This window comes from Canis lupus, chromosome 7, assembly GCF_003254725.2.
Source record: "Canis lupus dingo isolate Sandy chromosome 7, ASM325472v2, whole genome shotgun sequence".
Taxonomy (NCBI): Eukaryota; Metazoa; Chordata; class Mammalia; order Carnivora; family Canidae; genus Canis; species Canis lupus.
This window is the reverse complement of record NC_064249.1, coordinates 78,833,515-78,846,681: the sequence shown is the minus strand read 5'-3', so window position 1 is coordinate 78,846,681 and position 13,167 is coordinate 78,833,515. Positions and strand designations below refer to the sequence as shown.

The 13,167-nt window shown below is 41.8% G+C and overlaps 1 protein-coding gene across 4 annotated transcripts in view; it reads right to left on the bottom strand.

Moving 5' to 3' along the window:
* The window catches only part of ACAA2 (acetyl-CoA acyltransferase 2), a 39,237-nt gene that overhangs the window by 17,820 nt on the left and 8,250 nt on the right, over window positions 1-13,167 (bottom strand). For all 4 annotated transcript variants that reach the window (XM_049112961.1, XM_035719252.2, XM_025429625.3 and 1 more), the window contains exon 3: window positions 4,192-4,320. In XM_049112961.1, coding sequence (XP_048968918.1) covers window positions 4,192-4,320 — 129 coding nt within the window. The remainder of the gene's footprint in view (window positions 1-4,191; window positions 4,321-13,167) is intronic.

Below are 13,167 nucleotides of genomic sequence, written 5' to 3'. Positions count from 1 at the left end.
TCTCTAGCTCCTTTATGTGTAAGGTTAGCTTTTGTATTTGAGTTCTTTCCAGTTTTTGAATGGATGCTTGTATTGCGATGTATTTCCCCCTTAGGACTGCTTTTGCTGCATCCCAAAGATTTTGAATGGTTGTATCTTCATTCTCATTAGTTTCCATGAATCTTTTTAATTCTTCCTTAATTTCCTGGTTGACCCTTTTATCTTTTAGCAGGATGGTCCTTAACCTCCACGTGTTTGAGGTCCTTCCAAACTTCTTGTTGTGATTTAGTTCTAATTTCAAGGCATTATGGTCCGAGAATATGCAGGGAACAATCCCAATCTTTTGGTATCGGTTCAGACCCGATTTGTGTCCCAATATGTGGTCTATTCTGGAGAAAGTTCCATGTGCGCTTGAGAAGAATGTGTATTCAGATGAGTTTGGATGTAAAGTTCTGTAGATATCTGTGAAATCCATCTGGTCCAGTGTATCATTTAAAGCTCTCGTTTCTTTGGAGATGTTGTGCTTAGAAGACCTATCGAGTATAGAAAGAGCTAGATTGAAGTCACCAAGTATAAGTGTATTATTATCTAAGTATTTCTTCACTTTGGTTAATAATTGATTGATATATTTGGCAGCTCCCATATTCGGAGCATATATATTGAGGATTGTTAAGTCCTCTTGTTGAATAGATCCTTTAAGTATGATATAGTGTCCCTCTTCATCTCTCACTACAGTCTTTGGGGTAAATTTTAGTTTATCTGATATAAGGATGGCTACCCCTGCTTTCTTTTGAGGACCATTCGAATGGTAAATGGTTCTCCAACCTTTTATTTTCAGGCTGTAGGTGTCCTTCTGTCTAAAATGAGTCTCTTGTAGACAGCAAATAGATGGGTCCTGCTTTTTTATCCAGTCTGAAACCCTGCGCCTTTTGATGGGGTCATTAAGCCCGTTCACATTCAGAGTTACTATTGAGAGATATGAGTTTAGTGTCATCATGATATCTATTCAGTCTTTGTTTTTGTGGACTGTTCCACTGAACTTCTTCTTAAAGGGGAATTTTAAGAGTCCCCCTTAAAATTTCTTGCAGAGCTGGTTTGGAGGTCACATATTCTTTTAGTTGCTGCCTGTCTTGGAAGCTCTTTATCTCTCCTTCCATTTTGAATGAGAGCCTTGCTGGATAAAGTATTCTTGGTTGCATGTTCTTCTCATTTAGGACCCTGAATATATCCTGCCAGCCCTTTCTGGCCTGCCAGGTCTCTGTGGAGAGGTCTGCTGTTACCCTAATGCTCCTCCCCATAAAAGTCAGGGATTTCTTGTCTCTTGCTGCTTTAAGGATCTTCTCCTTATCTTTGGAATTTGCAAGCTTCACAATTAAATGTCGAGGTGTTGAACGGTTTTTATTGATTTTAGGGGGGAATCTCTCTATTTCCTGGATCTGAATGCCTGTTTCCCTTCCCAGATTAGGAAAGTTTTCAGCTAGAATTTGTTCAAATACATATTCTGGCCCTCTGTCCCTTTCGGCGCCCTCGGGAACCCCAATTAAACGTAGGTTTTTCTTCCTCAGGCTGTCGTTTATTTCCCTTAATCTATCTTCATGGTCTTTTAATTGTTTGTCTCTTTTTTCCTCAGTTTCCCTCTTTGCTATCAACTTGTCTTCTATGTCACTCACTCGTTCTTCCACCTCGTTAACCCTCATCGTTAGGACTTCTAGTTTGGATTGCATCTCATTCAATTGATTTTTAATTTCTGCCTGATTAGCTCTAAATTCTGCAGTCATGAAGTCTCTTGAGTCCTTTATACTTTTTTCTAGAGCCACCAGTAGCTGTATAATAGTGCTTCTGAATTGGCTTTCTGACATTGAATTGTAATCCAGATTTTGTAACTCTGTGGGAGAGAGGACTGTTTCTGATTCTTTCTTTTGAGGTGAGGTTTTCCTTCTAGTCATTTTGCTCAGTGCAGAGTGGCCAAAAGCAAGTTGTATTGGGAAAAAGAGAAAAAGAGAGGAGAGAAAGAAGGAAAGAAAAGAGAAAGAGAAAAAAAAGGGAAGAGAAAAAAAAAAACGAAAGAAAAAAAGAAGAAAAAGAGAAAAAGAAAGGAGAAAAAAAAGGGGGGTGGGGGAAGGAAACAAATCAAAAAGCAAAACAAAACAAAAAAACAAAAAAACAAAAACAAAACAAAACAAAAAAAAAACAAAAAACAAAAAAAAGAACCACCGGGGAGTATCTTCTGATTCTGTGTACTTTAAGTCCCTTGGCTTCTCCTGGAAGTTGTCCGTCTAGCTGGTCTTCTGGGGGAGGGGCCTGTTGTGCTGATTTTCAGGTGTTAGCAGTTGGGGGAGCTGCTGTGCCCCTGCCTGGTGCAGGGCTCAGTGGGGGTTGTTTACCCCGTGAGGCCGCAGGAGGAACAGCCCCAGTGGCGGGGCAGCTCTGGAAACCTGGATTCAGCTCCGGAGCTCTCCGTCTGCAGGGCCTGGAGGCTCCGGGGCGGGGCCGCTGATCTGCTCAGCTGGGGCAGGAGCGTCCTCGCTGTCCTGGGCCCTCCCGGCCTCTGCCTGTCCCGGGGGAGGCCGGATCCTGGGCTGTGTCCCGGCGCCCTGTGCTCCGGAGCCTGCGCTGGTGGATTCGCGCTCCCGGGCCGCGCAGCCCCCTCCGCGGAGCTGCCGCCCGAGCCCCTCCGAGCTGCTCCTGGAACCGCGCAGCCCCCTCTGCACGGAGCCTTTTCCTCTGCCCGAGCCCCTCCGAGCTGCTCCCGGGGCCGCGCAGCCCCCTCCGCGGAGCCGCCGCCCGAGCCCTCCGAGAGGCTCCGGGTCCCGCCGTGCGCGCTGCAGCCCTTAGGGAGCTCGGCGCACTCTCCTGGGCGCGCAGTTGCTCTGTTACTGTCCCGGGGAGCCCGAGGGCATCCCCGCCCTCCTGGGTCCTGCTCCAACTCCCCGCGAGCCCCTTTCCGCCCGGGAAGGTCGGTGCAGCTCCTGCTCCTCCGGGACGGGGCTCTCCTGTCCTGGGGACACTCGCCCCGGCCTCAGCCCGGCTCCTCGCGGCCCCTCCCCCTTGGAGGCCTTTGTTTCTTTACTTCTTTTTCCCCGTCTTCCTACCTGGATAGAAGCGCGAACTCTTCTCACTGTTGCATTCCAGCTGGTCTCTCTTTAAATCTCAGGCCGAATTCATAGATTTTCAGGATAATTTGAAGGTTTTCTAGGTAGTTTGGTGGAGACAGGTGATTTGGAGACCCTACTCTTCCACCATCTTGCTCCTCCCCCAGTAACAAGCCTTCTGAGCCCAGTGTTTGCAGTGACTGCTAGGAAAACCAGGGTCACTGTTTCAGATATATCATTATAAAAATAAATTCACATGAAAATAATTTATTCATTATAACACATCTGTGTCTTTCATTCTGTAAAAAAGCGAAGACCTGGACAAATAAAATTGGATTTCACTGTATCCCTTACCCCTGTGCTCAAGGGAACACATGTATTTGCCTAAGTAACTGTTAAAAAAGGAATACATTTCTTATCATCCCCTAAATCCTCCAACTCTCACAGACCTGGGTTCAAGTTCTGCCTCTATGACTTAGTAACCTTACTGATCAGCTTCCTTGCCTGTCCAATGGGAAAAGTGGTAGTTCTTGCCTCATCAGATGGTTGTGAAGATGAAGTGAGATGCTGAATGTAAATCTAGCATAAGTCAAGCACACAGGAAGCACTTGCTAAAAATGACAGTCATAATTAGCTTTTTAAAAAAATTGTGATAAAATACACAAAACTTAAAATTTACCATTGTAACCAATTTTAAGTGTACAGTTCATTAGGTGCATTCACGTTGTTGTGTGACCAACCTCTACGCATCTTCCAGATATCTTTCTGGCTTTGCCAGCTGAAACTCAGTACCCATTAAACACGAACTCTTCATGCTCTCCTCCCCCTCCCCCCCCACTGTCCTACTGTGTCTCTATGAATTTGACTGCCCATATAAGCAAAATCATACAGTATTGGTCCTTTCGTGACTCATGTATTCCATTTAGCGTGCTTCAAAGATCTGTTAAAGCTTTTAAGAAACGATTTTCTTCCTGTGAATACTTTTCCAAGAAAAATCAAATATTGACCTTTCCCAGTAATGCACTATAAAATAAAAACCTACAGTATTATACTGAAGTGGGGCATTTCCTCCAATAACTTCTAACATATTCTCAGAGAAGTAATAAAATGTTGTCCATACCTGACATCCACTCACGATGGACTGGAAACCAGAGCCACAGAGTCTATTAACAACGAAAGCTGGGACCTCTTTTGGGACTCCCACACGCAAACCGACATGCCTGGCCAAATATGGAGCATCCGAAGAACTCTGGAATGGACGGAAAAGAGAAAGAATTTCCTCTACACATCTTAGCAGTAAGGAGGAGGACAGAGTACACGGAAATATTGGCAATCTATCAAACATCATAAACTATTTGACTCTAAGGTAGGACACAATGCACATAGGTAGGGCATATTTTATGTGATACGTGTTTATTGTTTAAATAAAAACTATGGGGGATTCCTGGGTGACTCAGCGGTTTAGCACCTGCCTTTTGTCTAGGCATGATCTTGGAGTCCCGGGATCGAGTCCCACATCGGGCTCCCTGTGTGGAGCCTGCTTCTCCCTCTGCCTGTGTCTCTGCCTCTCTCTCTGTGTCTCTCATGAATAAATAAATAAATCTTTAAAAAAAATTCTAAGGTATTTCTTGTAGTGGAGTATTTGGTTTGCAGGAGTAAATCACGCTTTTCCACTAAAGGGGGAGCAGAGCTGGTAATCCACAAGATAAGCCAAAGCGGTTAGAAGACTTTCTGGAGGGGCACCTGGGTGGCTCATCAGGTTAAAGTGGCTGCCGTTGGCTTGGGTCATGATCCCAGAGTCCTGGGATCGAGCCCGCATTGGGCTCCCTGCTGGATGGGCAACCTGCTTCTTCCTCTCTAACACTTGTGCTCTCCCGTTCTCTCTCCCATCCTTTCTCTCAAATAAATAAAATTAAAAAAAAAAAAAAAGGAATTTCTTGATTGGAGATTTTAGCTTTGAGTTTTGTTATTCTAGTTCCTAAAATAACTTGGAGACCTTTCTCCTTGGTCCATCTGATGTGGGAAACAAAACGCATAAGAAAAAACTATTAAATTCCCTTACTACTTACAGCCCATTGATTTGTCCTTGAAACAGGCAGAGGGACCTTCCCCTAGGAACTGTTTTCCAAGGGCACAAGGCAGTCTTAGCCCAACCTCTAGAATCTTGTAAATCTACTTTAACACATAAAAATTCCTTTGGAAACTTTTATCTCTACCTCCCAAGACACATGCTGGCAGTCACCCCCCCAAGCATATGACCCACCCGTATACATGTGAAGGGCCTCACGACTCACGTTTTACTGAACAGAAATCAAGGACCTCCCCCAACAAGAGCCAGCCCCCTCGGGTCCTGAAGACCTTGCTTCCAAATTCCTTAGAGACTCCTGCTCTCCCTAAGCCCCTCCAGACTTGAAGTATGTACTGGGCCCCTCCTAGTGACCCCAGGGCAGCTTCCTGCCCACAGGTCCTGTCTCCTTGCATTATTTTATAAAACCACCATTTTGCACCAAAGACATCTCAAGAATTCTTTCTCGGACAAATCAAAACCACAATGAGATACCACCTCACACCGGTGAGAATGGGGCAAATTAACAAGGCAGGAAACAACAAATGTTGGAGAGGATGCGGAGAAAAGGGAACCCTCATACACTGTTGGTGGGAATGTGAACTGGTGCAGCCACTCTGGAAAACTGTGTGGAGGTTCCTCAAACAGTTAAAAATAGACCTGCCCTACGACCCAGCAATTGCACTGTTGGGGATTTACCCCAAAGATACAAACGCAATGAAACACCGGGACACCTGCACCCCGATGTTTATAGCAGCAATGGCCACGATAGCCAAACTGTGGAAGGAGCCTCGGTGTCCAACGAAAGATGAATGGATAAAGATGTGGTTTATGTATACAATGGAATATTACTCAGCTATTAGAAATGACAAATACCCACCATTTGCTTCAACGTGGATGGAACTGGAGGGTATTATGCTGAGTGAAGTCAGTCGGAGAAGGACAAACATTATATGTTCTCATTCATGTGGGGAATATAAATAATAGTGAAAGGGAATATAAGGGAAGGGAGAAGAAATGTGTGGGAAATATCAGAAAGGGAGACAGAATGTAAAGACTGCTAACTCTGGGAAACGAACTAGGGGTGGTAGAAGGGGAGGAGGGCGGGGGGTGGGAGTGAATGGGTGACGGGCACTGGGGGTTATTCTGTATGTTAGTAAATTGAACACCAATAAAAAAATAAATTAAAAAAAAAACATAAAAAAAAAAAAAAAGAATTCTTTCTCGGCTGCCAGCTTCAAGCCCTAACATCTTTCCTACACCACATCTGCTGCTTTGATTCCTTGGATCCCACCCATTCTTTCACTTTAAGAAAAAACAAGTGAATGTTGCAGAGGACTCTATTCTGTAGTTGCCCTTTTGTAAGAAGCATTTTTCCCAAATAAAACAATGAAAAAAGAACAGTCCATGGGTGGGACTAGATGACTCCCAAGCAGCATGAAGAGGGTGGCACTGGGTGGCTCAGTGAGTTAAACATCCTTTTGATTTCAGCTCAGGTCCTAATCTTGGGGTGGGTGAGACTGGCTGGCACCCAGCGGGGAGTGTGCTGGGATGATCTCTCCCCCTCGGGGACTGCCCCCACCCTGCTCACACTCATTGGCGCTCTCTCTCAAAATTAACAGAATCTTTAAAAAAAAAAAAAAATATTGTTGGTCAGTGGATATTCTGTTGCCAGGGTTCTGTGTTTCGGAGTCACTTTTCTCATGTCCAGACTGTTGAATAGGTGTTGTAATAAAATCATGCAGTAGCCTGAGGTAACAGAGAATATGAGGCCGAGAGTCAGGAGATCGGGGTTGGAGTCTCATCTAGACTCAGTCATTCACTAGTAGTGTGAAGCCTGGTTCATCTAACTCTGAAGTTCCTCCTGTGGGAAGTTATCTGCAAAAGGATTCACAAGTGCCTCATTTGTGAATAAAAACAGTAGAGTAGTTTTGAATGAGTTGTTGAATCCCAGACCAACTGTTTAAATATAGTTTCTGGACCTCCAGGTGGCGCATATACCTGCAGCTCAGGTTGTGAGGCTCAGGTCCTGGGATCAAGTCCAGCATGGGGTTCCTGCCATGGAGCCTGCTTCTCCCTCTGCCTGTGTCTCTGCCACCATCATGAATAAATAAACAAAATCTTAAAAAGATATATAGTTTCTGGACATGTTACCAACAGAGCACATACTTACTTGTTTGTAAGTCTTGGATGTGGTCCGACCTGGTGCATATAAACCAGAGGTCTTCCACTTTGGCCACTTCCAGAAAGAAAGTGATAATTTTTTCTTTCTTTTTTTTTTTTTTTGGTTACATATTCTCTAAGTGCTCCCATGGAATGACTTAAGTCCCTTTTAGCCCCAAGATCTATGGAAGAGCTGAATACAGCAGGAGGAACACTGAACTAGAAAGCAGTCAGGGGATCTGCATTCTAGCCCAGGACTGTTACTGCCTACCTGGTTTAACTCTGAAACTTCTCTGGAGGCCTCCACATGTGTTAAGAGAGGCCTGGGGTTCTAGAAAATCTCTAGGGTTTCTTCTGGCTCTCTAACATTCCATAAATCTTACCCAGAACTTCCCTTTAAAAGTTCCTAATTATTCTTGTTTTATTTTTCAATTGAGGTATAACTGACATATATTAGTTTCAAGCATACGACATCATGATTCAATATTTGTATACACTGCAAATTATCACCATAAGAAGTCTCGTTAACATCTGTCACCATATATAGTTACCCTACATTTTGTTCTCATGAGGAGGACTGGTGTGGGGCTGGGAGTGAATGGTCAAGAAAGAATTCTTGAGATGTTTTCAGTGAGAAAAGGTGCTTTTAATTAAAGTACCTCAACAGGGCCCTGAGGCAGAAAGAGCTGCACTGGAGCTGAGGTATGACTGATACATACATCTTAGTTAGTGGGGGTTAGGGACCGTGTCTCTAAGGCATTTGGAAGCAGAGCTTCCAAAACCTTGTGGGATTAGCCACTGTTCAAGGTCTTCACTACTGTCTAAGCGAACGTTAGTCGTGAACCCCTTCAGATGTATCAGTGGGCCCCATGTTTGCGAGATGACTGCGAACATGCCTCTTGGGTGGAGGTGTCTGGTTATCAGAGCAAAGAAACACCACAAGGGCCAAGCTACCAGGTAGAGTATTAAAGGAAGTCGTTGCAGGGGCTGGAGGACTGTTTCAATCTGCGTGGAGGCGAGAGCAGCAGCAAAACCCGGCCTTTGTTCCTTTTTCTTCCCTCAAGGACTTTTCATATCATTTAGGAACTTTCAGATATGCAATGGAGTGTCATTAACTATAATATAATCATCATGCTTTCATTACATCCCCAAGACTTCTTTATTTGTAATGGAAGTTTATACCTTTTGACTTCTATCATTCATTTAATCATTCCTTATAATAAAGCTATTTTCATATATTAGAACTGCTTAGGACAGAATACATTAGTACCTTAAACACTTCTCAGAACATAAATATGTAAGTTCAAAATACAGTCGATTTTCATTATTCATAGATTCCATACTTGCAAATTCAACTACTTGTTAAAATTTATTTGTAGCCCCAACATCAATACCTGCAGCACTTCTGTAGTTATTTCCAGACATTGGGGTGGAGGGAAATTGAGAAATTTTAGCTGCCTGATATAATGCACACTTTTCTAGCTGAGGATGAGCAAGGGGACATAGCCTTCCTGTTTTAGCTCTCGTGCTATAAACAAATGTCCTTTCTGGGTGCCTGGGTGGCTGTCAGCTGAGTGTCTGCCTTTGGCTCAGGTCATGATCTCAGGATCCTGGGATGGAGCCTACGGTCGCATTGGCTCCCTGCTCAGCAGGGGGACTGCTTCTCCCTCCTGCTACTGTTCTCTCTCTCTCTCAAATAAATAAAATCTTAAAAAAAAAAAGTCCTTCCTGCAGTCTACTTAGTCTTTTTTGTGTGTGCTTTTTGTCATTTTTGTGCTTTTGTTGGTAAGTTTGATGTTCAAAATAGCCCCAGGCATAGTGCTGACATGCTGCCTGGTGCATCTAAGTGGAGGAAGGCATGATGTGCCCCATGGAGATGTCTGTTAGAGAAACTTTCATCAGGTGCTAGTTACAGCGCTGTTGGCCAAGAGTTTAATGTTGATAAATTGATAACATAATATTAAGATGTGATCATATCATAGAATAAAAAACAAAAATCATATGATCATCTCAACTGAAACAGAAAAAGCATGACAATAGCCAATGCCCTTTCATATGAAAACACTTAATAAACTAAAAATAAAAGGGAACTTCCCCAACCTGATAAAAAAGTCCACATCTAACATCATATTTAATGGTGAAACATGGCTGCTTTCCCCATAATATCAGGAAGAAAACAAGGATATCCACTTCTTGTCACTTCTCTTCAACCCTGCAGGTTCTAGATGGGGCAATGAAGCAAGAATTAAGAAGTAAAAGAAATCCAGATTGGAGAGAAAGAAGTAAAACTATCTCTACTCCCAGATGACACAATGTCACATATAAAAACCCTAAGGAACTAACTAAAAAATTATTAGAATAAATGGGTTCAGCAATCATGGTACAAGATCAATATACAAAAATCAATTATAGGGGATCCCTGGGTGGCTCAGTGGTTTGGTGCCTGCCTTCAGCCCAGGGCGTGATCCTGGAGTCTGGGGATTGAGTCCCACGTTGGGCTCCTTGCATGGAGCCTACTTCTCCCTCTGCCTGTGTCTCTGTGTCTCTCATTAATAAATGAATAAAATTTATTTTAAAAATCAATTATATATTCCTATACACTTGAACAATCTGAAATTAAATAAGAAAACAGTTCCATTCAAAATAGCATCAAAAATAGTAAAGTACTTCGGTATCGACTGAACAAAAGAAGTGTAAAACGTATATTCTAAAAACTATAAAATATTGAAAAAATTAGAGGATTTATACAAATGAAAAAACATCCCATGAATGTTAACATTGTTGAGATGGTGACACTCGTCCAAGTGACCTACAGATTCAACAGAATCCCTAACAGAATCCCAGCTGAGTTCTTTATAGAAAGTGACAGATTCGAAAATCCCTATCAAATTGTGAGAGACCCAGAAGAGCCAAAGCTCTGGAAGAAGAATAAAGGATGAGGACTCATATTTCCTAATTCTAAAACTTACTACAAAGAAATGGTAATCAAGACAGTATGGAATGGATATAAAAAGGACAGGCATGCAGATCAAAGGAACAGAATTGAAAGTCCAAAAATAAAATCATGCATCTGTGGTCAACGGATTTTTTTATTTTGTAAACAAGATGTTTTTATTACATAACTTTTTATGTGTCGTAAGGGACATTTCATATGCATTTCCTAAATGAAGGAGGCCAATGTAGGCATGTTATTTTTTTCAATCTAAACCTAAAATTGGGCAGCCTGGTGGCTCAGTGGTTTAGTGCCATCTTCAGCCCAGGGCGTGATCCTGGAGACCCTGGATCGAGTCCCACATCGGGCTCCCTGCATGGAGCCTGCTTCTCCCTCTGCCTGTGTCTGTGCCCCTCTCTCTCTCTCGGTGTCTCTCATGAATAAATAAATAAAATATTTTTAAAAAAAACCTAAAATTACTTTTATTTTAAAAAATGTATATTTGAATATAGTTGACACCAAGGTTATATTACTTTCAGGTGCACAAGAGTTATTTCTACGTGATGTTGTGCTCACAAGTGGTAAGCACCTGTCACAATACGATGCTATTATAATACCACTGACTATACTCCTTATGCTGTTCCTTTTATTCCCATGACTTATTCATTCCATAACCAGAAGTTTGTAACTCCTACCTCCCTTCACCCAATTTTGCCCATTCCCCTGTAGTAACCATCAGTTCGTTGTCTGTATTTACAGGTCTGATTCTGTTTTGTGTATTCCGCTTCGTTTGTATTTTTAGACTCCATATGAGTGAAATCATGTATTTGTCTTGCTCAGTCTGATTTATTTCACTTCGCATATTACCCTCTAGGCCCATCCATGTTGTCTCAAATGGTACAATCTCATCCTTTTTTATGTCTGCATAATATTCTATTATATACGACTCTCACACAGACACATCCCACATCTTCCTTAGCCACTCATCTGTCGATGGACACTTAGGCTGCTTCCATTTCTTGGCTGTTGTAAATAATGCTGCAATAAACATAAAGGTGAGTGTATCTTTTCGAATTAGTGTTTTCATTTTCTTTGGCTGTATTACCCACTAGTGGAATTCTTGGATCATATGACAGTTCTATTTAAAAGGTTTAACCTCCATGGTGTTTTTCACAGTGTCTGCACCAGCTTACAGTCCCACCAACAGTGCAGGAAGGTTCCTTTTTCTCCACATCCTTGTCAACACTTATTTCTTGTATTTTTTTATTTTAGCTGTACTGACAGGTATGAAGTGATATCTCACTGTGGTTTTCATTTATATTTGCTTGATGACTAGTGATGTGGAGCATCTTTTCGTGCATCTGTTGGCCATCTGGATGTCTTCCTTGGAAAAATGTCTACTCAGGTCCTCTGCCCATTTTTCAATTGGATGGTTTGTTTTTTTGATGTTAAGTTGTATTTTTTTTGTAATTTTGGATATTAACCCCTTATCAGATGTATCATTTGCATAGATCTTCTCCCATTCGGGAGGTTGCCTTTTTGTTTTATTGATGGTTTCCTTCACCGTGAAAAAGCTATTTTTTTAAAAAGTTTTTAGTTATTCCTGAGAGACAGAGAGAGAGAAGCAGAGACACAGGCAGAGGGAGAAGCAGGCTCCCTGCGGGGAGCCCAATGTGGGACTCGATCCCAGGACCCCAGGATCATGCCTTGAGCCGAAGGCAGATGCTCAACTGCTGAGCCACCCAGACGTCCCTGTGAAAAAGCTTTTTATTTTGATGTAGTCCTAATAGTTTATTTTTGCTTTTGTTTCCCTTGCCTTCAAAGATGTATCTAGAAAAATGTTGCTATGGCCAATGTCAGAGATTCACTGCCTATGTTCTCTTTTAGGACCTTTATGGTTTTAGGTCTCACATTTAGGTCTTTCATCCATTCTCAGTTTATTTTGTGTATGGTGTGAGAAAATGGTTGTTTCATTTTTTTACATGTAGCTGTCTAGTTTTCCCAGCACCATTTACTGAAGAGATTATCTTTTTCCCCACTGTATATCTTTGCCTCCTTTGTCACAGATTAATTCATATGGTTGATTTTTAATAAAAGTGCAAAGACCACTCAATGAAGCAAAGAATGGTCTTTTCAACAAATGGTGCATTTTCAACAAATGCAAAAGAATTAAGTTGATCCTGTATCCCAAAACAAACAACAAATTAATAAAAATTAGTCAACCCAAATATAAGAGCTAATACTATAAAACTCTCAGGGGAAACAACAGGGATAAATATTCATGCACCATGCATTTGGAAATGATTCTTAGATATGACACCAACCAAAACACAAGCAACAAAAAATAAGTTGGGCTTCACCAAAATTAAAAACTTTCGTATTTCAAAGGATACCACCAAGACGTGAAAAGACAACTCAGAATGGAATAAAAGACAACTTACATATCTGATAAAGGACTTGTATCCTGAGTATGTAAAGAACTCTTACAACTCAATAATAAACAACACAATTAAAAATGGGAAAAGGATTTGAATAGACATTTCTCCAAGGAGGATACAGAAATAGCCAATAAGCAAATGAAATGATGTTCATCATCATTAGTCATCAGGGAAAGGCAAACCAAAACCAAAATAAGATATTATTTCACATCCACTAGGATGGCGATAATCAAAAACATGGTTAACAAGTGTTGAAAAGGATGTGGAGAAAATGGAACCTTCACACATTGTAGGTAGGATTGTCAAATGTTCTAGGTGCTTTGGAGAAGTCTGAAAGTTCCTGAAACAATTAAGCATGGAGATACCATATAACCCAGAAATCCTACTCCTAAGTATATAATTAAGAAAAATGAAAACCTCTGTCTACATAAAAACTTGTATATGATGCTCAAAGCAACACTAGGCATGATAGCCAAAATGTGGAAATAACCCAGCTGT